Here is a 27725-nt window from a genome sequence, read left to right on the forward strand (position 1 = left end):
AAATTTAAAAGTCATTTACCTATTTTAATGGAACAGATGTGCAATCTTCTGGGATTCTGAACCTCCCTTCTCCAAATGCGGCCTCGGTGTTTTGCATAATCACCAGGAATGATTAACCAACATCCAATCTGAGCTAAGAGCGGTGGCAAACAAGTTGACTGTCCACCACCATAGCACAGACGTGTAGAGTGTATACACACATACACACACACACACACACACACACACACACACATACACGCTACTCTCCACCACTTCGGCCTTATAAGACCTCAGACTAAGACCATTTAGTTTCAGGTGTAAGACTAAATGATACTAAATGTAGAGAATATGTGTCCTCCCATTTCCCCTTCAACATAGGTGAATTATTTAAAAATTAAACCTTCCTACCCGTAACAGGGACTGGGATTCGTCCTTGGACTTGTTTTCTCCCGACGCAGGATACTGCTGGGTGAGGGTCCCAGACTTCTCTCCACCAGCTGGCACCCCCTGCAGGAATCCCTTGGTCTCCACAGCCAAGCCATAAATAGGTCGTGCCAGATGGGCAGCTTCAACATTGGGGCTATCCCGTAGAGTCTTGGTCTGCTCTTGGGGGCCGGACACAGGCGTCAGAAGCCCCAGGCTTGCCTGAGTGTAGGATGGGCTGCCTCGCAGGATATCTGCCCCTCTCCAAGTCATGTTTCGAAGGTCATCACTTGAACTCTCGGTCCAAACTTTATCCTTCAGCCCATCCTTATCTTCCACCTTCTCCCTCTTCACCACACTCTCAGAAACTGGCTCTCCCATTTTAGAGTCTGGATTGAGCAGACTATAGACCTTGAGGTCGATTTTGGGCTCCTCCTTGATGGTGGACACAGCATGACCGTCCTCTTCGCCATTGGCTGTAGTGATGTCCTGTTCGTGGCAGTGAACAGTGTTGAAGTGCTCCAGTAGTGACTGAGTATCAGCAGCCGTAAAGCTGCACTGACGGCATTTGTAGCAGCTGTGGGCTCTCCTGGAGAAGGAAACAGTCATTAGAAATCTAGCCTTTGGAAGGGCTTAAAAAAAGAAAACAAAACAAAACAAAAAAACAGTCTTTAAGGACCTGACTTTTACCACACGTAATATAATAGGTAGGACAAAATACACCATTCCCAAGACCCAGAAGTTGGAATGGAATTAACTGGCATTTCTGGTTCCATATAAAGAATGTGACAATCCCTTTCGATGGATTAACCATAACGGGTAGACACACATATACACCCCCATGTGTCCACACGCCAGCAATTTGCATTGAAACTTGGTTGGTATGCTTTATTACTGAAAGACTTGCTCTGTTCGCTAATTCTATATTACTTAAGAGACACATATATTTTCACACTAATTTCATCAGTGGACTTTTCACTTCCTGTTTTTTTTTTAAACTAAATCGCTATTGTTTCATTATAAATGTAAATGCATCTCCAGTGTTACTTCTATAACATTTACACATATTAAATTCCACTTGATTACAGTGTTCTTTTCTATCTTACAACTTAAATCAGTTTAGGTAACGAAATACAGCTGACGGATCTACATAATCTAGTAAATAAGATGTACTGGAAGCTCAAGATTTTTAAGACAAATTCTTCCAGGAGGCTTTAGGGACATTCAACAAATTGAGGTGTCTGCTGGGTGTGCAGCATGATTGGGGTTGTGTGGATATATTCATTCATAAAGAACATGTGAGTGTGTTTGTATTCTTTTCAAAAGGCATAAAACAGAAAGAACTTATTGTTGGATTTCATAGCATTCTCTGCTATTAAAGACGGAACACGGTCATATTAAGACAAATATTTGATTAACAAAGAACAGAGGTACTGTATCCTAAAAGACACACTGGGAAGGTACACAAGTGACTTGGAATAAGGCATACTTATAAAAACTTTGTATGGCTCTCTAAATAAACTCCATGTGGAATACCTGCTACTCCACTGATGCAATGTGTTGCCAACTTAAAATAACAAGACAGGTTTTGAGAACTATTACTTAAAGCTACCCCCACGTATGTGCACATACATATAAGTGTAGATGATCATCACCAATTCCTTTGCCAGACCCTGGGTTCACACTGGTGGATGCAGAAGACACCCAGTCTTTGTCTACCTGGTGTTTAGAGTCTAGTCAGGAAGGGCGACCCTCCCATTAGATTATAAATAAATATAAAGAGTGGTATGTGCTAAGAACTTTTATGGATGGGATGGTAATGGGGCTGATGGGGTGCGTAGGGCAGCCAGGAAGGCCTTTCTGAGGGAGAGAAAAACCAATGGATGAAAAGGAGCTATTCTTGTTGGAGGAGGAGGAAGGGGGAGAAGGCACATTCTAGCAAGTCTGAAATACTGAACAGAGGTCACTGCTGCTTTAGAGGAATAAGTAAGAGGAAACATGTCAATCGACAAGCTAGAAGGGTGATCTAGAGCTTTGTAGACCATGATAAGAGGCAGATAGGTATCTTCAGAGGTTAAAGGAACCAATTGCAAAGTTACAGGCACAGAAGGAGCATCGTTAAATATATGTTTTAGTCACCTGGGACCTTAACAGTTTCTGTACTCAGTAACTTCATTCTTATATGAGACCTGATGGCTTAAAATCCAAAAGAATGTTCGTATTTTAAGTAAGCAAAAGTCAAGGGTCTTATGATATGTAACAAAATCTCAGTATTTGTCGAGAGTACTTAATGCAGTACAAAATTATCTTATCATTAACAGCTTACATTTGGTTGAATAAATATGGATATTTAACTTTCACTTTTTACAGAAGATTGTTTTCTATCTTGTCTCCTATTTTTCTTCACTGTTTAAGTATTAAAGATTAAGCAAAAGGAAATACAACAAAGGTAAATAATTTAATGATGAGTCGACCATAAAAATATAATATTAAAATTAATTTCCTCAAGTGAAAGGAGCCTAACCCTTAAGAAGAAGTCTATGTCCAAGAGTAAGAATCTTGCCCCAAGTTCAAGGCCAGAAATCCCCAAACAGGATTCAGATCACAAAGTTCAAAAGACAAGACTCAAAACCTAGGACCTAGAACCTATAGGAACTTCAAATAAATATCCATCCCAGCAAAACTATGTTTGAATATCTCCAATGAGAGATAAACTCCTAACCTCACAAAAAATTGCTATGTCTACGTTTAATTATCACAGAGAAAAATGGATTTATCAGGATGGATAAAGATCAAAACATACCCAGGAAATACCATCCTGAAGATATGCCACATAATCTATTGAGGCATGCAAATTAAACAAACAAGCTTCAGGAAGCACATTTTCCAGCTCTGATCAACCTTCACCCCTAGATAGTTCTAATGAGTTCACTGCCCATTATGGCACTAAATTTATGGTTTCCTTGACACGGTGGGGTCTCTGTTTGGAACCTCTGAGGGGAATCCCTTCTAATAAAGTAAGACTATCAATTGCCTCTGCTCCTTCTACCCAAACTGGTCTTTTATACAAAACCAAAAGTACAAAGAGTATAAAAAATTCTAAAGTCTAAAACTTCTACAGAATTGCAGTGAACGTATCAAGAAATAAAGACAATTCTACAGCAAGAGGAAGGAGAGAGTACCAATGCCCAACAGAAGAAATACAATTTCCTAGGGTATGTTGCAACAAAATATTTTAAAACAGCAGAATCTCAATTCTAATGGGAGCATTGAATAGTGTAGACTCTGGGAACGCCTGAATTTCAAGTCTTGGCTCTGTATTCTACTGTATGTGTGACTTCAAATAATTTACTAAACTTGCCCCAATGTCTTCATCGGCAAAATGAAAACAACAGTGCCTCTTGATAGGTTCTTATGAATGTTAAGTAAATAACACCTATAGTAGGTAAGTAAATAAGTAAGGGTCCACCAGTATAAATCCTAAAAGTAAATAAAGCCCCTCTCTCCTGTGTGAATCTGCATTCTATGCTCTTTGTGCAAAGGAGTTTAAACTTACAAACTAGCAGCACTTTGGTATCATCCTTTTCCATTCCCCTATGTATCTTAACCGTGACGAACACTGTTCTTAAAACCAAGTTGATTTCCTGGAAGACCCTTTGGTTTAAGACCAAATGACAGGTAGAATATATTCTATGACTTTTCTGCTTCACCTAGTGGCATTCAATAGCCTGAAGGAATGAGAAATTTAGTAGTTTGCTTAATTGTCTAGCTTTACTCTTGTCATTAATAGACCCAGAATCTTAAAATTCTGAATCACAAAAAAATAGAAAAAGGCATTACCTGTATTTTATTAAAGCCCTGGGAAGTGGAGATGCCTTGAGTGTATTCATTAAGGTAGTTTAGAATCATGATATATCTAGTAATACATCTCAGTAATTCAGATTACGTGCCTTCGGTATCGACTTATTCCGCAATCTAGAAATGTCCCTGAGTCATCCTATCCCTCCACCAAATAAAGACAACACATGCAACCCTTACCAGTAACTTGACTGGTATGTCCTCTTAAAAATACAAAGGCCTTGGGTCCCTGCCCAGGCACTGAATTCCTCACAAAGTATCACACTCAGGCAAGGTATCAGGGGCTTCTAGGCATTCTCTGATTCCAAGTTCCTGTCCCAATGGACAGATAGGTCTCAAAAAGAGCTGTTCTGATCTGCCCCACAGAGGAGCTCCTGATCTGACTGTTCCAGGCAAAACCGTCCTTGAGACAGGTGCTAAAGAGCCATCAGAGATCACTAGGGATGAACATAAAGCAAAAAAAACCCAAAAAACAACAACAAACACCACTCTCCCCCCAAAACTGCAGCGCTAAGTTCTCGGTGAGAACCAGGTTTTACAGTGAAAAGAAAAACACATCTTAACAGGAAGGATATTAAAATAAAGTTGTAATAATAAGCTCAACTCACACACCTTTTCTTTTGAAGAGTTCAAAGCATTCACACATAACTGATCTCACCTTTCACTGAAGTAGAAAGCCCATTTTACAGATAAGTAAAATGGAGAAATGGTGACTTGTCCCTTGAATCTACATCGAGTCAGGAACACAGGGCTTCTACATTCCAGATCAACGTTCTGTTTTTTGATTCTTGACAGTCAAAATTTTTAACTTTATACAGAAAAGTGTGAAACGACTGACAATATGGAAAATGAAAACACGAGAGGAAGGGAAACTAATCATCTGGCAGCAGAAGACACTGACTACAGTAATGGTCTGCAAAACACGCGGAGTTTCGTAGCTATACAGAGTCCAAGGTGCTTCCTGTTGCCCGACTGCATCAGGATCTCTGGAGAAGAACCTGAGAATCTGAATTTTTAACAAGATTCCCCAGGTGACACCCATGCAGGGGCCAGAATCTATGAACTCCATTATTAGATACATTGTGGTTCTAAGCAATGTAAGGAACACACTCACAAGGCATCCCCCACCCCCTCCTGACTTTAATGCAACACAGGTAATGCCCTTACCAGCTTTGTTATTCAGAATCACAAGTTTCTGGGTGTAACCACTGTTAATGAAAAGAGAGTAAAGCTTGACAATTAAGCAGTAAACTGCTAAACTGCTCAATCTTTCAGGCCATTGAACACAAGTAGGTGAAGCAGAAAAGGCAATTTGTTACATAGGACTCTAGAGACCGGAAGAGATTCTTTTCTCCCTGTAGTATCAGTCTTAAATAAATGGTAGAAAATATGTTAAAAAGACATTACTCCACTTTCAAAAGCTGAGAGCCACATAAAGTCCTTAATAACGTACACTAAAAAAATCTAGAGCAGTGTTTCTCCAATTCTAACATGCATAGGGAATCACCAGGAAATCTTGCTGAAATGCAGATTCCTATTCTGAAAGTCTGGATGGTACCCAATATTGGGTATTTCTTATAAGATCCCAAATGATTCTGAAGCTGTTGGTCCCCAGACCACACCGTAAATAGCAAGAATCATGAAGCCATGGTCAGAAAGAACTTCAAGATGGGTATTAACTAGTATGGCACAAACTCATAGCACTTGACAGAACATTTTTAAATGAATTTTTTATGATGAGCAACATCGTCTTCCCTCGTAAAGCACACACAATATTACGTACCTCTGAGAGTCAACACTAACAGCTTTGGAAGCTAAAACTACAACTATAACATTGTCAAGCATAATCCCCAAACAAGAATTCATCTTTTTTTTTTTTTTTTTTTAATTTCATTGTTTGGGAATCACCTTTCACTATTTTTACGGCTAGGCCATTTATATACCTTGTTCCTCAACAATCACACAAAGTACGCATTCCCATCTCTGCTCCATGGGATAAGAATCTGAAGCCTAGACAAGTCAATTCACATAGAATGCAGAGGACATGACACAGTCTTCAGCACTTGTCCACGAAAGAGGGTGCTCTTGGGAGCTGACATGTTACTAGCTGATTCAGGAGTTCCTGAAAGGTATGCATGTATTCTCTTAGGTGTGTCATTCTCTCAATAATTCCTGAATATGTGATTTTAATCCCTAGTATAAGAAACATTACAGAAGAATACAAGTTTAGTCACTGTGAAAATACATTAGTTTGGACTCGCCTCTGACCTATAAAATGATTTTCATTTTATCAGCATTAATTGGAAAACCTCCAAGTTGTTCAAGAGAATCTTCCTTGCGTTTCCCAAGATCTACATGCTCAACCATACAAACTTCCCAGATGATGCAACCCAAGACTAGGCCTAGAACGCTCTGAGCTACTCCAAATCTGTTTTCTTCTGAGGACTTCTTCCACATTGCCTTTTATTAAAATCTTGTGTATGTCCTAGTTTCCGGTAATTGCCTTAAGATCAAGATCAATGTTCACACATCCCTGAACCCACCCCCACCCAGAACAACCGACAGTAAATACATACTTAATAACCAAAGGGATAAACCACCACAGCTCTGTGGCTGTTCAGGGTGCTGGATTTAATGTGTAGAATCAGAAAGCAGCAAAGAAATATTTAGGAGAAATATATACAGATATTTCATAGACAGTATATTTTGAGTGGCTTTTCTGAAAAAAACTCTTTCTTATTTAAAAACTCCTAGAACTTCCAGCTACATTTAACCAAACTTCTTCTTAATATAAATACATACGTGCTCTGCATTAATTTAAATTCTATATGCTCCTGCCAAACGCAGAGCAAACACTCTCCTCGTGCTACTTAGGGAAAAAAGATGTCATTTCGTATGTCTCCCTAGCACAGGATTGCCAGATTAAAACACAGAATGACGATTTGAGGGTCAGTGTAAAAAAAACAAATATTTTAGTGTAAGCATGTTCCATGCAATATTTAGGATACATTTACACAAAATCAGCATGTCTCGTGTAATATTTTAGACAACAAGGACATGAATCAGAGAAATTTGATAGAAAAGCTCAATCTTCCCTAGCATTCAGAGAAAACTACAAGCTAACAGAAGACCAAATTGTACTTAATTCAAGTGACTTAAAATTTCTGTGAAAAAAGATGTTTTATTTCTTATCCTACTTAACAGAATTTTCATGTGCTATAAAAATTCATTTATTTCAGTTTCATCCATATTTCAATGGACAGTGGCCTGAGAAGTAGTGTTTCCTTCATTAGCAGAGATTACACATTATTTTCAAAATTCATAATAGGCTGCGGTTTTCTAGATCCTAGAAAAAGATCAGCTCAAAGATACTACTGTATCATTACACTTACTCTGATAAAACATATATTTCTATTTTCATAATAAACTAGCCCACAATATATGTGAAGTCAGATCTGAGTGATGCTTTTTCTCCTCTAAATGTAAACTCCCAGAGATTTCTGCCAGCATTTAAAAAGCCATCCTCGGGGCACCTGGGTGGTTCAGTGGGTTAAAGCCTCTGCCTTCTGCTCTGGTCATGATCTCAGGATCCTGGAATTGAGCCCCACATCAGGCTCTCTCTGCTCTGCAGAGAGCCTGCTTCGTCCTCTCTCTTTCCTGCCTCTCTGCCTACTTGTGATCTCTCTCTGTCAAATAAATAAATACAAATCTTAAAAAAAAAAAAAAGAAAGAAAGAAAGAAAAAGAAAAGAAAAGCCATCCTCTACCAAACAGCTGTACTTCTTAACCGCTGGAATCTGGTTCTTCTTCAGTGACTAAACAGAGCACGGAAGTAAATGAGTAGATCATAAATACTAACCAATTAGACTTCGAAGGGTATTTTGGGGGTAATCATAGACTTGAACACCTAAAGACAAACTACCACAGAAAAACAGTAAATGACAGTGGTTTAATTTAAATATAGATCTAAAGATCTGGTATCTAATAAAGTTAGTCATTTTGTAATTTTGCTGGTATCAAGGCCTCTCATACACCACACTCGAGATTATGAACACTGCAGAATGAGGGATTAAGAGCAGGCGAAGAGAGTATCTGATGGACAAAGACAAAAAAGGGATTACAGGTGAATAACCAGGTCAATGAATTTTAGAAGCTGGAACTGCAATAATATTCAGCCTTAGTTAAGTGCAGAGGAGCAGCCTGCAAAATGTAAGATAAACTGACCTCTGAGGAAGATTCCATGCAATCCACTCATCTTGTATTTTTAAAGCTGAAATCATGGGGCACCTGGGTGGCTCAGTGAGTTAAAGCCTCCGCCTTAGGCTCAGGTCATGATCCCAGGGTCCTGGTATCCAGCTCTCTGCTCCGCCGGGAGCCTGCTTCCTCCCTTCTCTCTCTGCCTGCCTCTCTTGCCTACTTGTGATCTCTGTCTTTCAAATAAATAAAATCTTTAAAAAAAAAAAAGCTGAAATCATCTGATTGGTGTTTACTCCTTTAGAGTAACTAGATTTCCTAAGGGGAGTGTAGGGTCATTTCATTTTCAAGTGAAAATGAACAAAACAGAAGAAAATACAACTAATGTCATATCTGAAAAATCTCAATTTATGATTCACTGATTCACTTCCAAAAAGAAGATATCCCTAACCAAGTGTTAAAGGGAGACCAACCTCCCCATAAAATAGAAAGCGAGTAACATTTGGGAAAAGATTTCTATAAATTGATATGAAATAGAAATCATGGCTAAACTTTATTTTATCCCAGGAATTGATCATGGTTCTTGTACAAAGTCCTCAGGACCATCAACTCTGAAATGCTAATAATATATACAAATAAAGGTAGTGCCACTGTGGGTTATTTTCTTGAAGGAGTAATACCCTGGGTAATGTGTCTCACAACAGGAATTCTCAACTTGAACTATTAGGTCCATTTCAAGGAATTACAGGCCACTGATTTATTAGGTATTGTTTAAAAGAACATGTCATCTAACGTACACAAATGTAAATTTAACTATTGTGGCACTCGCATTTTGAGAAACTCTGTGCTAATGCACTATGTACTTGGCTTTTTCAGAAGTGTTGATAATTAGGTACTTATCATAAAATCTGTTCTTTAGAATTAGCAGAGCACACAGTCCATGCTCCTTTCTGTGCTCTGCTAAGGCAGAGACTGAACAGTAGCTACCTTAATTTGACCAGCCATGGTATCCAAAGTTATTTCCTTCCACCAGAGTTACATATTTCATGTTTAAAAGATTCGAACACTGTTTAAACAATTTTAAATGCATTCATAAATCTCCAAATAGGACAGATGCTTGTTATCACGTATACTCCCAAAAATATGTCCATTTTCTTCACATTCTAGATAACAAGCAGATAGACAATGATAACATTAATGATTTTTAAGTAGTTATTTACTCATAAGGGAGATTGAACACTTATTCAAATATTTATTGGACTGATGAAAATTGATGTTCTGTTTTCATTTTAAAATGTTATCATACAATGTTAGTCATAACACAGTCTACGTATATGTGTATATGTTTAAATATATATATATACACATTCATATTTAGGTTTACAAAAAATAAAAACTGGAATATAATCATGGACTATGATGATATACATCTGTGTCTTTGTGTGTGTGTGTGTGTATATATATATATATACAGAGAAATGCAGAGAGATCCATGTATGTGTGTATATATATAAAGAGAGAGAGACAGAGATGAAATAGAGAAAATTATATTAATGGTATAGTTCCATATATGTACATAAATGATATGAATATACATGGTATATATGTGAATAGACAAACATACACATATAATGAATATATATATATATATATACTAGCAAAACCAAATAAATATACATATATATATTTGCTAGTTTAAGAAGTCACATAAAATGGTATGCAGCTACAAATCATCTTTAATTTCTTTTTATTCAGCCAAAATTGTACTTATAAGATTCATCCATGTAGTATTCAACTGTCATTTATTCAAACTCACTACTGTGTAATAGTCTACTATATAAAAATCTACAAATTATTTAATGCCAGTAGCTATATACTATTAGTTGGTACTTTTTCTGGGGTTTTTGCTGTTGTTTTGTTTTTTGAGAGGGCAAGAGCATGTGTGTGTGCGAGGAGGGAGGGCCGGCAGAGGGAGAGGAAGAGCGAGAATCCTCATCTCCACACCCAGCACGGAGTCTGACACAGGGCTGTCTCACACCCCTGAAATCATGAACTGAGGTGAAATCAAGAGTCTGATGCTTAACCAACTGAGCCACCAGGCGCCCCTGCTGCTTTTATTTTCATTTTTGTTTTGGTTGTCCTGCTTGCAAAAACCACTACTGTGAACATGTCTGCACAGGTTTCCAAGTGTATTCATGAAAGAAACTTTCTTCTGAGGAGTGTGATTATGCTTCTATTGGGAATATGAGCATCTCATGTTGACAGAATTCACCAATTCACTTTATTCAGTCATGTGTATTGACCATTTTTACCATTTATAATTTTTTAACATCTATGTTTTCTGCAATGAAGTGGCCTCCTTTTCTCTTTGATTTGTATTTGCCTCATGTAACTTCATCTAGCCTTATCCTTTTGTTACTGAGATCCAACTTAATTACACTGAGTCAAAGGATATGTTCTGTATGATACTTCATTCTGAAATCTGTTTTATATCTAAGTGTTTTATATCTGCTTGAAAAGCATGTGAATTCTCTAAATTGATGGATGCAAAATCGACATTTTTTTTTAAAAGATTTTATTTATTTATTTGGCAGACAGAGATCACAGGTAGGCAGAGAAAAAGGAGGAAGCAGGCTCCCTGCTGAGCACAGAGCCCGATGTGGGGCTCCATCCCAGGACCAAGATCATGACCTGAGCCAAAGGCAGAGGCCTTAACCCATTGAGCCCCACAATCGACATATTTTTATTAAATCAAGTTTGTTAATTTGTTGTTCTAATCTTTTATACTTTGAAAATTTTTTCTGTTCACCCTTTAGTAAGAAAGTTGCTTAAAATCTACCACTGTGATTATGGTTTGTCCTACTTTCCCTGCAGTTGTCAATTTTTGTTTTACATATAGATTTGTTTATATTTTATATATTTAGAATTGTTATCTCTCCCTCAAGAACTGAACCTCTTATCATTATGTACTGACCTTTTCCTCCTACGCTTTTTGTCTTAAAATCTAAATTGTATGAGATTAATAATGTTATCTCAATATTCCTTTGGTTTATATTGCCTAGAACCCATCTATTTTTTTTTTAAAGATTTTATTTTTTTTTTGACAGAGAGAGAAAGAGAGAGCACAAGCAGGGGGAGTGGCAGGCAGAGAGAGAAACAGGCTTCCCACTGAGCAGGGAGCTGGATGCGGGGCTCCAACCCAGGACCCTGGGATCATGACCTGAGCTGAAGGCAGATGTTCAACCAACTGAGCCACTGAGGCAACCCTGTCTATTCTTTTGTTACAAACTCTCCATAGACTTATATTTTAAGTGTGCATCTTATGAAAACAGCTTAGAGTCGAATTTTCTTTTTTATTAAGCCCGACAATACCTTATTTAAGTAGAAATTTTAAACCACCCAGATTCATTAAAATTTTTGATAGCTGGTCTTTTGTTTTTTTAAACCATATTACTTTAACAATTCTATTTATCCATTTAAACATTTTTCCTATGTATCCTCTCATGCCATTTCTTAAGAAAATAGAATTTTATTTTGTTGTTCCACTCTTCCTATAGCTTCCTATCCTTCCACTGGTTATCCTTAAGGGTTTCCAAGTATGCAGAGCAAAGCTGTAACTCACTAACTCCAGACAATTCAAGGGCTTTAAAGCACCTTACTTGTGATCATTTCCACTACAAACTTACATGATTGTTTTACCCAACACCTTAGTCTATCTCCTTTTAACTGCATATATAAGGCAGACTATAGTTGTTTAGATTTACCCAGAGTTCCCTGATCTTTGCTTATCTGAAAATATCTTTGCTTTTTCTTGGAAAATTGTTTTCACAGGTATGCAATTCTAAGTTGATTATTTTGTGTTTTGTTTTTCCTTCAAAACCTTACACAGAATTCCTTCCTCTACTGGTTTCCATTGTTGCTGATAAAGTCTGCTGTCAACTTAATTGTCATTTCTAAGTAGTTAATACGTTGTTTCTCTCTAGGGGCTCTAAAAGAACCTCTCTGGCATTTTAATTTTTACTACTACATGTCTATGACTGAATTTATTTGCATATATCCCTGTTTAGTATAAGCTATGCCTTTCTGTATCTGTGTGCTTATGTCTTTCATCTTTCAGTTCTAGAAATCTGCCTTTATCTCCTCAAATAATTTTTCCCTATCTTCCATTCTTTATATTCTTTTCTCCTGGGACTCTAATGAGATGCAGGTTAAAACAGCTTGTTATGTTTCTATAACCTACTGTCTATTTTTGATACTTTCCACCCCCTTCCCCTCTTTTAAATATTTTGGCTAATGTCTTCAGCTTTAACTTGTGATTAATTCATTTACCTTCTATCACTTGCCAATCTGTTATTGAACCTACCCACATTTTAAGTTTCAACAATTATATTTTCAATTCAAAAAATACTATTTCTTTCTTTTTTTGAACATTTCTAGTCCTCTATAACGTTTCTAGTCCTTTCAAACGTCCTTTGAACGTTTCTAGTCTGAACGTATCTAGTCCTCCATAGTCTTATGGAGTTTGGTCAATTTGTAAATCTGATTTTCATTTCTTTAAACACTTATTTTTTATAACTGAAAAGTATTATATTTTAGAGCTTTCTTACAACTAAAAATATACTCTTGTAACTTATCATCTTCCTGGGTATCTAAATGCATTATTTGCATTTCCTACTGATTTCCCATAGAATGGTATAAATCCCTTCCTGTATAGTTAAATTCTATAACAATGAGCTCATCTAAGATTTATCTTCTGCCACAGATACCAGGGAGGTGAAAATTAAGAGTATTTCATATAGACAACTATGTGTTTATTTCTGAAAGAAGTCAGAAGGAGGCTCTAAACTTGGCACCACTTTTGCCACCTTGAAGGTCCAGCTTAACATGAAACAGATTCAGCAGCCTCTCGCTCTTAGGAACTCCGGCACAGTCTCCTGACTGACTTACATAAATACTGGTATTTGCCTCAGTGCAACCTCACACTCCCTTCTTAATATTCACTTCTCCCCAGTCTGGGTTTAGTCCACTCTTGGTGAACGGAAGACAAGAAAAGCTTCAGAAATTTCTCTAATTCATGGAAGTCCAGCAAGGCCTTGCAAAATATGTTTTATCTATTCTAGTTGTTTTGTGAGGAGACAGTACTCCTACTTACTCCAGAAACTAAGTTATAACACAGAAAATTTTAATGAGGAGAATGGTAGGTAATCAATTAAGAGAAGGGGTACACTGTTTAATTAAATAATAAATAATAAAAAGAAAAGAGTGTGGGAAACAAATTCAGGAATAGAACATAGTCAAATGTGAGCTAGCGGTAACCTAAGTAAATATGAAATATTAAGAGAACTGACCAAGTTCTAGTTACTGACTGAATAATGTTTGCAGTTCAACAAAAATTAAACCTGATTCTTCTTGAAAATTCCCACTGAGTGGACTCTACACCAAGGTTTTCACTGATAAATCTCAATCAACTCTCCTGCTTCTCAGCTGTAGTATTTTTATCACTACCTGATTTCACATATTTCATTGATCTTAGCTTCTGCTACCTTTTTACTACACCATAAGTCTTATACATAAAGCACTCAAAAGCTTAGAATATTTCCTAGTTATAATAGAATTATGGAGAAAGTTTCCCAACATGTATAATACAAATAAATATAAATTTAACCAGAAAAATATTCTTGTGATATGATAAATTTGTCCTTTTATACAGTCTTAAAAATGTAGCATGTGGGGAAAATGTTTTGATAGCAGAACAAATTTTCAGCATCCACAGGACTATCTCCTTTCACATACCTAGAACCTCCACTGCTGTTCAACTTTCAGTAGAATTTCAGAAAGTGTAAGTCTCCATATTACAAATATTTCTACAAGAACTCATAAACCGATCAGAAAAAAAACTATTCAGTACCTTAATCCAGGACCACATGAATTACAGCAGGTTTTAAAAAATAAGTTCACGAGTGGGGCTCTTGGGTGGCTCAGCTGGTTAAGCCTCTGCCTTCAGCTCAGGTCATGATTCTGGGGTCCTGGGATTGAGCCAGGTCTCGGGCTCCCTGCTCAGCAGAGAGTCTGCTTCTCTCTGGCCCTCTGCCCCTCTCCCCCCACTCATGTTCATTTTCTCTCTATAATACATAAATAAAATCTTTATTTATTTTTTACATTGTTTTTTGACAGAGAGAGACACAGCAAGAGAGGGAACACAAGCGGGGGGTGGGGGGAGAAGCAAGCTTCTTGCCGAGCAGGACCACAACCTGAGTAGAAGGCAGACACTTAATGACTGAGCCACCCCGTCACCCCATAAATAAAATCTTTTTTTAAAAAAGTGCAGGAGGATTTTAGTGCCCTAGGAACAAGTTCTGCTCAGTTTTCTCATCTAAAAAAAAATTCTAAAAGAATGCACAGACAATTGTCATTTGGTGTGGAGCCCTAAATCTTCAGAAGGGTTTCAAGATCATCTAATAGTCTGAGGTTAAACTGTAACTTCCCATGGAGAGCTTGGCTAATCCTTAACGAATGTAAAGTCAAAAAATCACAGGCACTTCATTTACTTAAAGATATAGTCACTGAGCACTTAATAGCCATCCTGGCACTTCTATAGATATGGCGGTGAAGAAGACCAGACTAGTCTCTTCTCTTGAGAGCTTATTTTCATTACTATGAACTAAAATCTCAAATTTTTCAGTAATATTTTTATTCATACTTTTAGATCCTGGGAGATTTTTTGTTTAACCAAATCATATAGAAACTCTTTTTCCAGACACATTTTCAAGCAACAGCCTCAGCTTCCTCAAAAAAGCCACTCATGCAAGTGATCTGGTATCCAGATGTATCAATGTATATGTGTGTGTGTGCACGCGCACATGTGTGTGGTATGTCATGGTGTGCCTAATTTCCTCACGATTAAGGAAAGCCTCGTCTTTCAAAAATAGAATGGATCACCTAATTTTTTTACCACCTAACAAATGTATACACACACTAGCAAAGCTCAGGAGGAAGCTAATGTCTGCTAGCCCAGAAATAAATTAGCATGCAGCTAACATCAGAGGAGCCAGAAACACTCACTACGAGTGTGAACACATATTTGATTGCAGGACTGTGTCTTTCCTAGGGCTGACCTTATAAATTAAACAGTGTAAATCTCAAGGAAGTGTTTTCCGAACATTCAGATTCACTGTGAACATTAGGATGCCCTTCAAATTAACATCCAACATTATTAGCCTATTGTTGGACATGAACTGCTTCATTACTGGGGACTGACAAAACACACACACTCATACTGACACACGACTTCTAAAAAGAATGGGAGGAACTGTTCAAAGTCTTGGAACGGGAAAATTAAAATCTGTTTAAAAACTTTAAAATCTTGGGATGGGAAGATTTTTAAACTAGGATGCTGAGTCTACAGAAGGAGAAATATTTAAAAATAGTAAATAAAGCTCTTTACTTTGATTCTTAGAGGCGCAGCAACAAAAAAGCATCTACTAAGCACTAAGTAACCTCTGAACGAGCTGTATTTCCAGGATTTTACTAAACTAATTCCCACTTATACAACCAAGTCTCAGGTTAGATGCTCCTACTTTAGGGAGGCATTTCCTCATCTACAAGATTGGATTTTGTGGTCATTCTCTTCAGTGGTCTCTACTTCATCTGTTGTGACACTTGAACTCATAATGATATGTTAATGACTTCCCTACTAAGTCATGTGGGCACAGAGTAGTTCTGTCCTGTTTTCTCCTTTATCATCAATGCCCGGCACAATGTGTATTCTTGGATTTAATTCGTTAAGGAATGACTGTATAAATGAAATAAAGAGATACATCCTAAACCCATCTTTAGAAAATATGGGCACCTGGGTGGCTCAGTCATTAGGCATCTGCCTTCGGCTCAGGGCATGATCCCAGAGTCCTGGGATTGAGCACCGCATTGGGCTCTCTGCTCAGCAGGAGGCCTGTTTCTCCCTCTCCCACTCCCCCTGCTTATGTCCCCTCTCTCGCTGTGAATCTCTCCATCAAACAAATAAAATAAAAAAAAAAAAAAAGAAAATATAAAAGATTAACTGGGAAAAGTAATATTTACAAAAATAATACGATGAAAGTGGGAAAAAAACAGCAACCCATGAATGTATCCTATATCTCTGTTTATGGATCTGTAATAACTGAAGTGGGCTTTCCGCACTCAGAGGAGTGAGCATACAGAAATCCAAAGTCACCTTATCTACAGAATTCTCACCTTCAGATGACTGTTTCCTTGCAAAATGAGGATGTTGCTCAATTTTATTTTTTAAAGCCAGAAGAATGTCCAATCTCACGTTAAAAGAAAAATGAGCCTCGTGTTCTCACCCTGATGGATTCCCAGGAGGAACAGAGAAGAGAACACATGATGACGGCGCCTTCCATGTGGAAGACGCTCCACCAGAAATGAGGGCACGTGGAGGCACCCAGCAAGGACAGACATGACTTGTGGTAAATGAGTGAACTCAGCAGCATTACCGTCATCGCTGCAAATTGTAAAATACACTCAGTAAATGGAAGAAAGCAGGTACGAAGCGTAAGAGTAAATGGTCTGAAACAAGCGACCAAATTAAAATCCGTGATTACCACGTCTATAAATCCATAATCTGCAGTTTCACGAATGATCTTTTACGTTTACCTTTCCTGCAACTTCCCCAAGTCACCGCAATCATTCCTGAGGATTCTGGGATCAGCCCTCTGGCTTCTTTCGATCGTTTCCTTTGACATTGCACCCTGCCCACCTCACCCCCTACGATGGCCTACCTGTAGTGTCGGGAAATCTCTTCTTCCACCTGGGTGATGAAATCACATTTGGTACACGAGTGTTCCTTGCTTTCCTTGACAGCCGGCTGCCCGTCCGATCCTTGCAGGTGATTGGCTTCCTGTTTGACCTCCGATGCTTGGGACTCGTGGGAGCTCTCGTAGTGGAAAAGGAGCACATCCACGTCGGGGGTGGAGAAGGAGCACTGGTGGCACTGGTGTTTGACTCGCGAGCTTCCGGCTGCCCCCGGAGACAAGTGCAAAAGCAAGAGTGCACAGTGGGAACAATTACTTTTTCGACAAGCAAACGGGTAAGTAATTTCTCCAAGGTGCTTTTCTGGGCTGCAAAGGCCTCTGGGACAGAAGGGACAGTGTTTAATGGTACATTTATGAATGTTATGGAGCTGCTGATAGTGACGGAGGAGCGGCCCCACTACAATGACGTCGGGGCCGTGGCTTTTGGAGTATCTAAAATCACAGAACTGACAATTATAGCTCGTTACCATATTATCCTCTGCTCCCTTGCTGGAGAAGTCCTTCTTTTTAGCCCCACTAGAGCCCTTGTCTGCCTTGGCCATCGGCTCCCCTTCTGCACTTTTGCCTAGATCATTCTGGTTAATGACAGAGCCCCTGGAAAGCTTATCATTCAACTCTGGATTAAGGCCGCCTGACTGCGCTCCTCCGTGCTGTTTGCCATAATGTTCTAGCAATTTAAGTGAGCTAGATGACTCACAGCTGAAACTACAAAATTTACACCAGTAGTAACTGGTGGCCTCTGTACCATTTTGTCTCGAGGAATCGAGGGGCTTGATGGGCACTGAGTAGCCAACAGGAGTGTCATCTCCCGTCTTGACCGTGATCTTGTCCTGCCACTTTCCCAAGTCTCCAGAATCACTGGATCGAAGTGCAGGGATGGATTTGTTAGAGTTTTTCTCTGAAGGTTTTGCACCCTCAGAGGAGGGGAGAGAAGCTTTGATTTTGTTCGGGTGAGTCTGAAGAAAATGTTGTTCTAGTTCAGTTGAGGAGTTGCCCATGTAAGTGAAATTGCAGAATTTACAGCGGAAGTACTTGGTGTTTCCCTGGCAATCTGGTGTTTTCCGTCCAATGCCAATGAATGTTCCACCCGAAGTGACCTGGTACAGAAGAGATGGATGTTATTTGAAAGGTATCATTCATTTCATGCTCTCTGTAGGAGGGGAGAGGGGACACTGCCAAGTATTATTCCACATCAAAAAATACAATAGTACTTCTGCTTATTATGAAATCACTTGAATAATCAGAGCCAAAGAAATGCACTCTTCATTTCTCAATAGCTACTCTTTGAGAGGCTCATTATGCTAAACATTTTTGGCCAAAGTAACAGATAAAGATAAGTAATAAGAGGACTATAACTAGCTCAATGGATTTAATAAATACTCTTCTTAAAAAGCCAAGAAAACAATTTTCAAGTAAGTAGGTTTTACTACTGTTTCCTTCAAACCACAGGCTTGCAGAAGTATCCAAATCACAGGGGATTTCTTCTCGTGAAGTTAAGGGTTGCTGTCAAAACCAGAGGCAGTTGCTTAGAGATTACTCAATGCAGTCGTTCTCCAAGGAAATCCTCTGTTCAGTTCCTATAGCAATGAAGCCTTGGGCAAAGATGAAGTCTACCTTTTGGGTAAAACAAAGCTGCTAAAATGACCACACAAAACGCCTTATAATTAAAGCCCAAGCAGGCACTATTACACCAAAAACAAAATGAATGCAGTGGATCTGAAGTCTTGGTGAAGAGAGTCTATTGTAAAAAGTTTAAAATGATTTCCAATCCAGGATAAAGGAAAAGAAGAAAACCTTCCAGGGCCTCATCTGATCAAGGCTCTGTCTCAGTGGGTCATGGGGATGGTCAAAGGCCTAAATAAAATAATCCCATCACAGGAATGATCATAGCTCTTCTTTCTATCCGAATTCTAAAACTGTACAGCATTAGGGCAATGAAGGTATTCAAAAGTCACTTTATATAAAATCCTTTCTCCTTCTTCAGTGTGCCCTGCAAAGGGCAGCTTCGCCAAGCGCCACCAATGAGTAGCCAAAACTCCTGGCTTAAAACCGAGTTTTTGATAGAAATGCTCCAAAAAAGGAGAGATTTCCTCTTCTATCAGAGAATTACTGAGTTTTTCTTGCTACCAGATGTAATAGATTAGGCACGTGACATAATCGTGTTCTGCCTCCTTCAACAGCTGCTCAGAAATGACATGTGTGATCACTGCTCATATCCAAATCACTCCATGAGAAAAGTCTCAAGCATCTCAAAAATCATTTCAGAGGTTCCACTTAATATGCAAATAATATTCCTTTAGCACACTGAGACACATGTTTGCACCTCTGTTGTACACGACTAAGAATGCCGTCCGTTCTGCCACTTACGGAGAAGCTGTGAGCTTGATCAAAAGACTTAAATCTGTCTGGCCAAGGGCTAATTCAGCTGGGGACACCTAAATATTTGTTTTTGGTATTACAGCTCCCGGAAATGTGCATGATCACAACACTTACTGTATATTAAGACAATAATTTGCAAACATCTCTTGCAGATATTAAGACAATAATTTGCAAACATCTCTCGCAGCCTTTAACGAAGGATAACAATGTTTCACTTTGGGTGCTGTCTACACCCACCATGGCAAGAACACAGGCTTCAGTCTGTCCGCAACAGCACGGCATCCTCTAAACAGAAGGGAAAGGAGGGGGCACCCTCCCAGCCAGCAGCCTGGCCATGGGCTGTGTGAGAGATGTCAAAGCCAGACCACATGAGGATACAGCCAATGCACCCTTCTAACCTAGCACTTTAGGGACTAGAACAACTAACAATGTGCCCTGGGACGCCATCATATTGCAAAGTCCCTCCATCTATTTCCCAACTCACTAGAGATGAGGAGAAACCTTATTTCCGAAAACAAAACGAAGCATTTCATCGGGCTTCCATCAACTCTGGTACTTTGTTCAGAAACATCAACTTGAATCAAAAGGGACAAATGCAGAAGTTATAGGCCCTTCTTCTCTAATGCGAGCAAAGCGGGTATACCAAGATTTTCTTGCTTTTGCTACGAAGTTGCTTCAGAATTGCCAATCTTCCTAATATAAAATGTTTTTAACTTCTGCTTGTAGAACAGGGATTCCTGAGAAACCACAAGACATCTTTGATTTTGCAATCTCCAAGATGCATATTCCATGTCCACACTGAAAGGACTGAACCAGGAGCATTTAGAGTCCTAGGGAATCCCTAAACATAGGGTTTTCAAGTGAACCAAAGTTATTACTAAGATCACAGTATCCCTTCCAGTATTTGACAAAAGCTTTAAGAATAAAAAAAGGCCAGGCTAAAAATGACTACTACCAGGTGAAAAGACCATGAAAGAAAGAAGAAAGGTGGTGTGGTAAACAGACAAACAAAACCAAAAACAAAACTGCCAGTGTTGCATTTTGGTTTGGAATTAACTAAGTTACCACTGCAAACCTCATTAAATCTTTTAAGTCCCTGGTATCTGGTGTCTACAGGTTGTGTTTTTTACCCAGGGAAAGCCAGCCAGCTTCACTATTTAAGATTATTATTTAAGATGCTCTTTCAAAAACCACCCAAGTAAGCAAACGAAAACAGAAGGATCTCAACTAATGACAAGAACAATAATATTGACACTTCTATAAGGTTATCTGTTCACCTTCTTGGTAAATAGCAATAAATCATATTAGCTTTATACTACTTAAAGCTAGTATAGCTAGCTTAAAGCTAGTTTTGTATTACTTAAAGCTAGTATAGACATTCAAAAATATGTAAAAAATTATTAAAAGCCAACTGTGGGAAACATTAGTACTTAGTGTTCTCTTCCTTTGCTCTTTCAAAAAGATTTAAAGGCTACCCTTGTGACCACATTTATACATTCCTTTAAAAAGATGGACTTTTGGGGCGCCTGGGTGGCTCAGTGGGTTAAAGCCTCTGCCTTCGGCTCAGGTCATGATCCCGGGGTCCTGGGATCGAGCCCCACATTGGGCTCTCTGCTCAGCGGGGAGCTTGCTTCCTTCCTCTCTCTGGCTGCCTCTCTGCCTGCCTGTGATCTCTGTCTGTCAAATAAAAAAAAAAAATTTAAAAAAAAAAAAAGATGGACTTTTAAGTCAAGATGAAACAAACTGATGTATATCATTTAAATGCCATTCTAAAATAAAATATAATTTATTATTCTAGAAGACCATACCTAAGACTGCTGACCATATCTATTTTATTTTAATGACACATAAATGTTAACTTGAAACAATTCTTTCCTAGGTTAAATACAGACAGCAAGAACAATTATACAAAATAAGTGTGTTTGCAGCAACAGTCTCTTCAATCTTATGGCCAGGAAACAGCAGCTACACGTTCAGAGAATTATCTCAAACTTTTCAAATGGTTGAACCCAGCAAGGAGTAGGGGGGGGGAAAAAAAAACCTTACCATTCCCTAGCTATAATTAGACTAAAAAAGAGATCACAAACAGAATAAAGAGTGTAAGTTTCAATCTTTTTTCCTTTTGCTAACAAGAATTATAATTATAGCCTGTTAATCCGGCCGTTCCTTCGACACGGATATCCATACTTTAAAATTTCCATTAAACTGTAAGTTCTGTTTGGACCGAAGATTATACCTATTCACTCATTTAATTAGCAGCTACTGAGTATTTAGTTTGTGCCAGTCTCTGGAATAGGTGCTGGAACAACAGTGAGCAAGCTAGACCACACCTTTGCCTTCAAATTACTGATAGTTGAAGATATAGATTTGTAGCTAATAGTATTAATCTTTACTTAGACTTGTTTGCTCCCAGCGGAAGTTCCGGAAGTTCAAGTCTGTGCAAAAACACACTATTCAACCCCCCGGCATCTCAATCTCCTCAACTCTATGGACAAAAACAACAGCGTACACCTGGCCATCTTCGGGATTATTGTGAGATCAAGGGGGAGAATGTAGCTGAAATTGATCTGTAAACTCAAGATCAGTGCTGTCCAACAGAACTTTCTGAGACAATGGAAATGTTCCACAGTCCACCAACAGGGTATCTACAGGCCACATGTGGGTGGGTACTGGACACTTGAAATAGGGCTAGTGCAACTGAGGGACTGATTTAAATAATTTTTATTGATTTTCATTAATTTAATTTGAATTTGCTGAAATTTAAATAGCCACATGGAGCTAGCATATGCCTGTCAGCCAGCATTCTCTAACAGTACGATTCCCATAAAGGGGATTATTATTTAATAAAATGGAATACCTAATCTAATTTCTCCTGCTAATGGGATGAAAAGGCTAAACAGTGAGGACATGGTGAAGTCATTCACTGACAAAACTCATAAGCTTGTCACTCTTAGTGTTCTTAGCTGTAAATGAAAAGGTTCGATTCTGTTGCTACTAAGCTAATGCTTCTGTTCGACTTCCTTCATAGACCGAAGGAATGATATTTTATTCATCCTTGGAAGTAAGCAGGGGCTCGATACACTTGGGTTGAATGAATGAAGTTATTGTGAGATGCAAGCACACATGAAAATTTTTCACCCAGGGCCCTGAATTGCGTGGGATGAAAACATGACTGTAATTCACACACCCCCTCCCCCTTTACTGACTCAACCAGACGTATCTGGGCTTCTTCAAAAAACTGAACAAAATGCATCTTTCACCCAAAAAAAAAAACAACTATGGAGGAATTTGTTTGTGAATCATAGATAAATAGGAACACCTGACATACCTGTTAAAGGCATGAAAAAGAACAGAGTTGAAGTTGTTTTTCACGGATATGGTGGCTTTTTATTCTATTTTAAACTTAGTTTTAAAAACTATTCCTTCTGGGGCGCCTGGGTGGCTCAGTAGGTTAAGCCTCTGCCTTCGGCTCAGGTCATGGGATCTAGCCTGGGATCAAGCCCCGCATCGGGCTCTCTGCTCAGCAGGGAGCCTGCTTCCTCCTCTCTCTGCCTGCTTCCTCCTCTCTCTGCCTGCCTCTCTGCCTACTTGTGATCTCTCTCTCTCTCTCTCTCTCTCTGTCAAATAAATAAATTTTAAAAAATCTTTAAAAAAAATAATTAAAAATAAAAATAAAAACTATTCCTTCTATATAAGTATGTCTCGTGGCCTTTGTTTCTGATTTATTTACATATGTCTTTTCACAAAAATGTTTCACTGTAGAAGTTAAAAATATAAAGGGCTGACTTTTTGCAAGGTCTTTAACCTTAATTCATTTACTTCCTTCTAATAATATGGAACAAAAACTGGTAAGAGTAATATCTAAAAGAATATGTCAAAGGAAAAGATTTTTTTTTGAAGCCTCAGAACTCTTGAAATGACACTTCAGGCCATGTAGTTCTTGTCAGGGGAACAAAAAGGGTTGTTTGAACTAAATACAAACTCTTCCTCAGATGTGGTTCATTTTCAAGTGCTATAATTGATAGCAACAGAGACAATTAGGAGGGTACTAATTTAAGGGGACTTGAGGTTATGGGCTGATAGTCAAAACAGTAAAACCTTCACTTAATAAAAAGCTAAGTTGCTCAAAATCACTGCTCAAAGACTGAAGTTACAAATAGCTTGAAGAAATCTGTCAGGGCCGATCTTGGCTGAAAATAACGAGAGGCAGAATTACTGTGCTCGTCCACGCAGGGAGTGTTTCCGCATTGTGAGTGCTTCACAAAACAGTGTGGAAGAGGAGCGTGCCGCTGTGATGAGCGTTTGGTGGCTAGTTTAGACAGTTCAATAACAAATCTACCTGGACGGTGATCTTCTCAGTCCCTTGCCATCACACCCTGTCCCTGGCATTGCTGGAGTCACCGCCATATTCCTATAAACATCCTTTTCCACAAAGTAAGTCAAAAATCCAAAAAAATTTTTTGAATTATAACAACCAACAATTTTGTGTGTGTGTGGCGCCGGGGCAAAACTTAAACTGGTACAAGGGACAATTTTAAGGGTAAAGTCCTGCATATATTAAATTATGCATATTTTTATTATCAGCTTTTTGGATTACAGCCATCAATAGTCTACCCCAACTGGTTTTCTCACTTCACCCAGCAAAATGCCGACCTGAGTGTCTAGGGTTATTTGGTATCTGGGCTGACGGAATACCAATAAATCTTAAAGTTAGCCTCAAGAATTTGGGGGAAAAATGTTTTGTGGGGAAAAGTGCAAAACACAACAGAAAATGCAAGGCAAGTGGATTATAAAGCTGAGTGCATTATCCACAGAACTCTTCTGCATCTGACCCAACTTTGCCACAGGCTCAGAAGGGAAACAGAGAAGAACTAAGTGTTCTAAAGAGTGTCTTAAATGGGAAAAACAAGAGTGTGGAATCACTGTGTGACATCCTTCCTCTAGGGAAGGGTGCTTTGTTGCATGCCTACTTCGTGCTAAACATAGATGATCCACAGAGAAGTGATGGAGTCCAAAACCCCAGCATGTCAGTGGTCTGGGGCAGAAAGCTCACAAGCAAACAGATGACAACAGCGGAGGGCGAGCTTCTGCTGGAAGGTACCAAGTTCCAGGACAACACAGAGGAAGAGAACCTAAGCCACACTGACAGGTCGGCAAAGGCCTTCGGAAGGAGGTCACAACCGAGCTGTGGACTCATGAACTCAAAGACAGTGACTGCAGAAAGGCTTTTCAGGTGCAGGAAACAAAGTGAGTAAAGCACAAGACCGTGAAACAGAGCAAGCTGCTAAGGAACCCTGAAGGGAGACCGGGGGTGAGAGAGAATTTGGAAAGGCGATGTCTTATTGGAGAGAAAGAGTTCTACTGAATGACACAAGTATCATGAAAATGATACACATTTTATAGAAAGTAGAGCTATCCTTCCTACAAAAGGAAGGATGTGGCTCCATAAGTAGAATTAAAAAAAAAAAAAATCAGAGAAGGAAAGGAAGGGAGGCAGGACAAGGGGGAGGAAGGGAAGAAGAGGAGGAGGAAGCCAGGAGAAAAGAGAAAGGAAAAGGACAGGAGGGGAGGGCTGCAGGAAGGGGGGAGGGGCAAGAGCACGAGAGAAAGGAAGAGCATGGAAGGGATCAGAAAGAGAAAAGAAGTAACTAAAGAAACCACTAAGAATTTCCTAAGTAAACATGAAGGGTGGGGGCCATCAAAGCGTAAAGCATGAAGCAAACTTCTCAACGGTTTGGGGGGAGACACACACATCAGAAAAAAATCCAGGGTAACCGTAGCATTTCCAGCCCTGCCAACTTGGAAATGGGAGTACAGAACAAGGGAGCGGGGGAGCCGTTAGGGGAGGGGCTAACAACTTGAGCTTTCTGCACGTTGACTTGGAGGGGCTGGTGGGACATCATGGTAAAGCCACCCACCAGCTGGAAAAACAGGTCTTAAAACAAATGGCTGTTGATTGTAAGATCCCCAAATATGCTACTGGACTCATGAAAGAAGTCAGGTCTCTTTAGTCTGACATCAGCGGGTCACTGAAGTATTGAAGGGTAAGCAGGGTAAGCCAGAGACAAGCATTTCTCAAGTCCCTCCCTGCAGCTCCACCCCTCAGGTTCAAGATCCCGGGAGGCCACGCAGCGGAGCTGGAGCATGGTTGGAGTATGCGGTACGTGTCCCTGAGACACTCTAAAGGCGTTCTGAGGTCTTCTCTCCCCGTCCTGTACTTATTGGCAGGCAAAGAATAAAATGTTAATTACAAAGCCATGGAGAATATAAATGGAAGCCGGATGTATCTAATACTTAACCTTCATAGAAAAACCAACACCAAGGGGCACCCACTGGGTGGCTCAGTGGGTTAATCCTATGCCTTCGGCTCAGGTTATGATCTCAGGATGCTGGGATCAAGCCCCCAGTCAGGCTCTAGCCCCCAGTCAGGCTTTCTGCTCAGCAAGGAGCCTGCTTCCCCCTCTCTCTCTGCCTGCATCTCTGCCTACCTGTGATATCTCTCTCTCTATGTCAAGTAAGTAAAGTCTTAAAAAAAAAAAAAAAAAGAAAGAAAGAAAAACCAACCCTAAGATTGTGCCTGGTAACCAGAAGAGAAGATTACAAGTCTGTCGCCATTTATTAAATCATAAATCCCTAAAACAAAGTCCTCCAAATGAGGGGAATATAAACTAAATCAAATAAATGGATAAAATGTCACTTCATTTGGGGATAAAACTGCCTCCTTAATTGATTAAATCAAAATCTGGTTCTTCCTCGCTTTATCAGAACTAGTTTCGGTAGCAAAAGTACCAGTGAAAATGAATCACCCGTAATTAAAAAAAAAAAGACAAATCAGTAAAATTAATTTTCTTTTCAATGATTTCAATAATGAGCCTAGTGAGTTCAAATATGGCGACACTACAGTGCAGGGACTGGAGAAGAAACAATCTCCAAGAAACCACTAAGGTCCCCAAATTCAACACGATTCAGAGTGCACATCAAAGAGCCCCCATGTACCAGCTTTGTATGTCCTTCCCTACGAACAGCTGGCCCATCTTCCATTGCTTTGTTAGTTGAAGTAAACTCAACCCCGTATTTGGGAAGGTCATATGCCATAATGGCTGTGAAGACTGGTTTTGTAGACAGAGCTCCGAGTTCGGTTGGGGTTCACAGTACATGCAAAGGAGACACTCTGAAGGCATTCTGCTTCTTCTCTGCCCCACACCCATTCAGTACTCACTCGCAGGCAAGCATCTCATTTACCCCCACCCTTGCATACCTCTGTGACCTTGAGCAGGTTACTTTAATTCCTCTACACCTGCTTCCTCATTTAAAAAAAAAAAAAATGGACATAATAGTAATGTCTACTTCAAGGGTTTTTATGAAGAGAAGTTAAGTAATACACATAAATAGCTTAGCTCTACCTATGCCCATAAGAAATCCTTTATAAATGTTAGCTGTTGTCAGAAGTGAATCCAAAATTGGAAGAAAAACCCAAAAGGTATGTACAATTTTGGTCATATAAGCTATAGATGAAAAAAGTATGGATCAAATTACAAGCAATATAGAAAAATAAATTTTACATTTGACTTCCAATTTCAATAAAGCAAGGTCTAGACTTTCTGATATTCTGAAAATGCCCAACACTTACTTCAAATTTTAAAACCAGATGATGAAGAAATCAAGAGGTCTGCGGTCTAATGATTCTCAGAAACAGACTCCATGAAGGGAATCAGAAAATGAAAGGGAACTACTCCCTCCAAACTTTCCTGGGGTTAGACACAGCTTATGGATCTGTGTTTCCAACAGCTGTGTGGACGCTATAATTATAATGACCCAAGAAACAAAATGCACTGACTAAGCTTCTGACTTGATATGGTTAGCTGAGCAGGCCATTTGAGGATAATTTTTTTAAACTTTTAAAAACATTTTTATTAAGAGTTAAGTAAATGCTAAATTTGATTAGATGCACTAATCACCATGATTTCTTCTAAACACTGCCTAGAGAGAGATACAGATAGTCAACAAAGTGATACATTTTCTTTAAACGATAGCAGATAAGTCAAAAATCATAGAGAGGTCAACATGTATCATACCGACTGAC

The 27725-nt window shown here is 39.1% G+C and overlaps 1 protein-coding gene across 4 annotated transcripts in view; it reads right to left on the bottom strand.

The window, feature by feature from the left end:
- Positions 1-27725, bottom strand: part of TRPS1 (transcriptional repressor GATA binding 1) — a 251168-nt gene that overhangs the window by 172692 nt on the left and 50751 nt on the right. For 3 of the 4 annotated variants that reach the window (XM_059395064.1, XM_059395062.1, XM_059395063.1), the window contains 2 exons: positions 17231-18360; positions 391-994 (listed from right to left, as the gene is read on the bottom strand). In XM_059395064.1, the coding sequence (XP_059251047.1) occupies positions 391-994; positions 17231-18360 (1734 nt within the window). The remainder of the gene's footprint in view (positions 1-390; positions 995-17230; positions 18361-27725) is intronic. The other variant, XM_059395065.1, reaches the window with a different exon arrangement.

This window comes from Mustela nigripes, chromosome 3 (genome assembly GCF_022355385.1).
Source record: "Mustela nigripes isolate SB6536 chromosome 3, MUSNIG.SB6536, whole genome shotgun sequence".
NCBI classification, from domain to species: Eukaryota; Metazoa; Chordata; class Mammalia; order Carnivora; family Mustelidae; genus Mustela; species Mustela nigripes.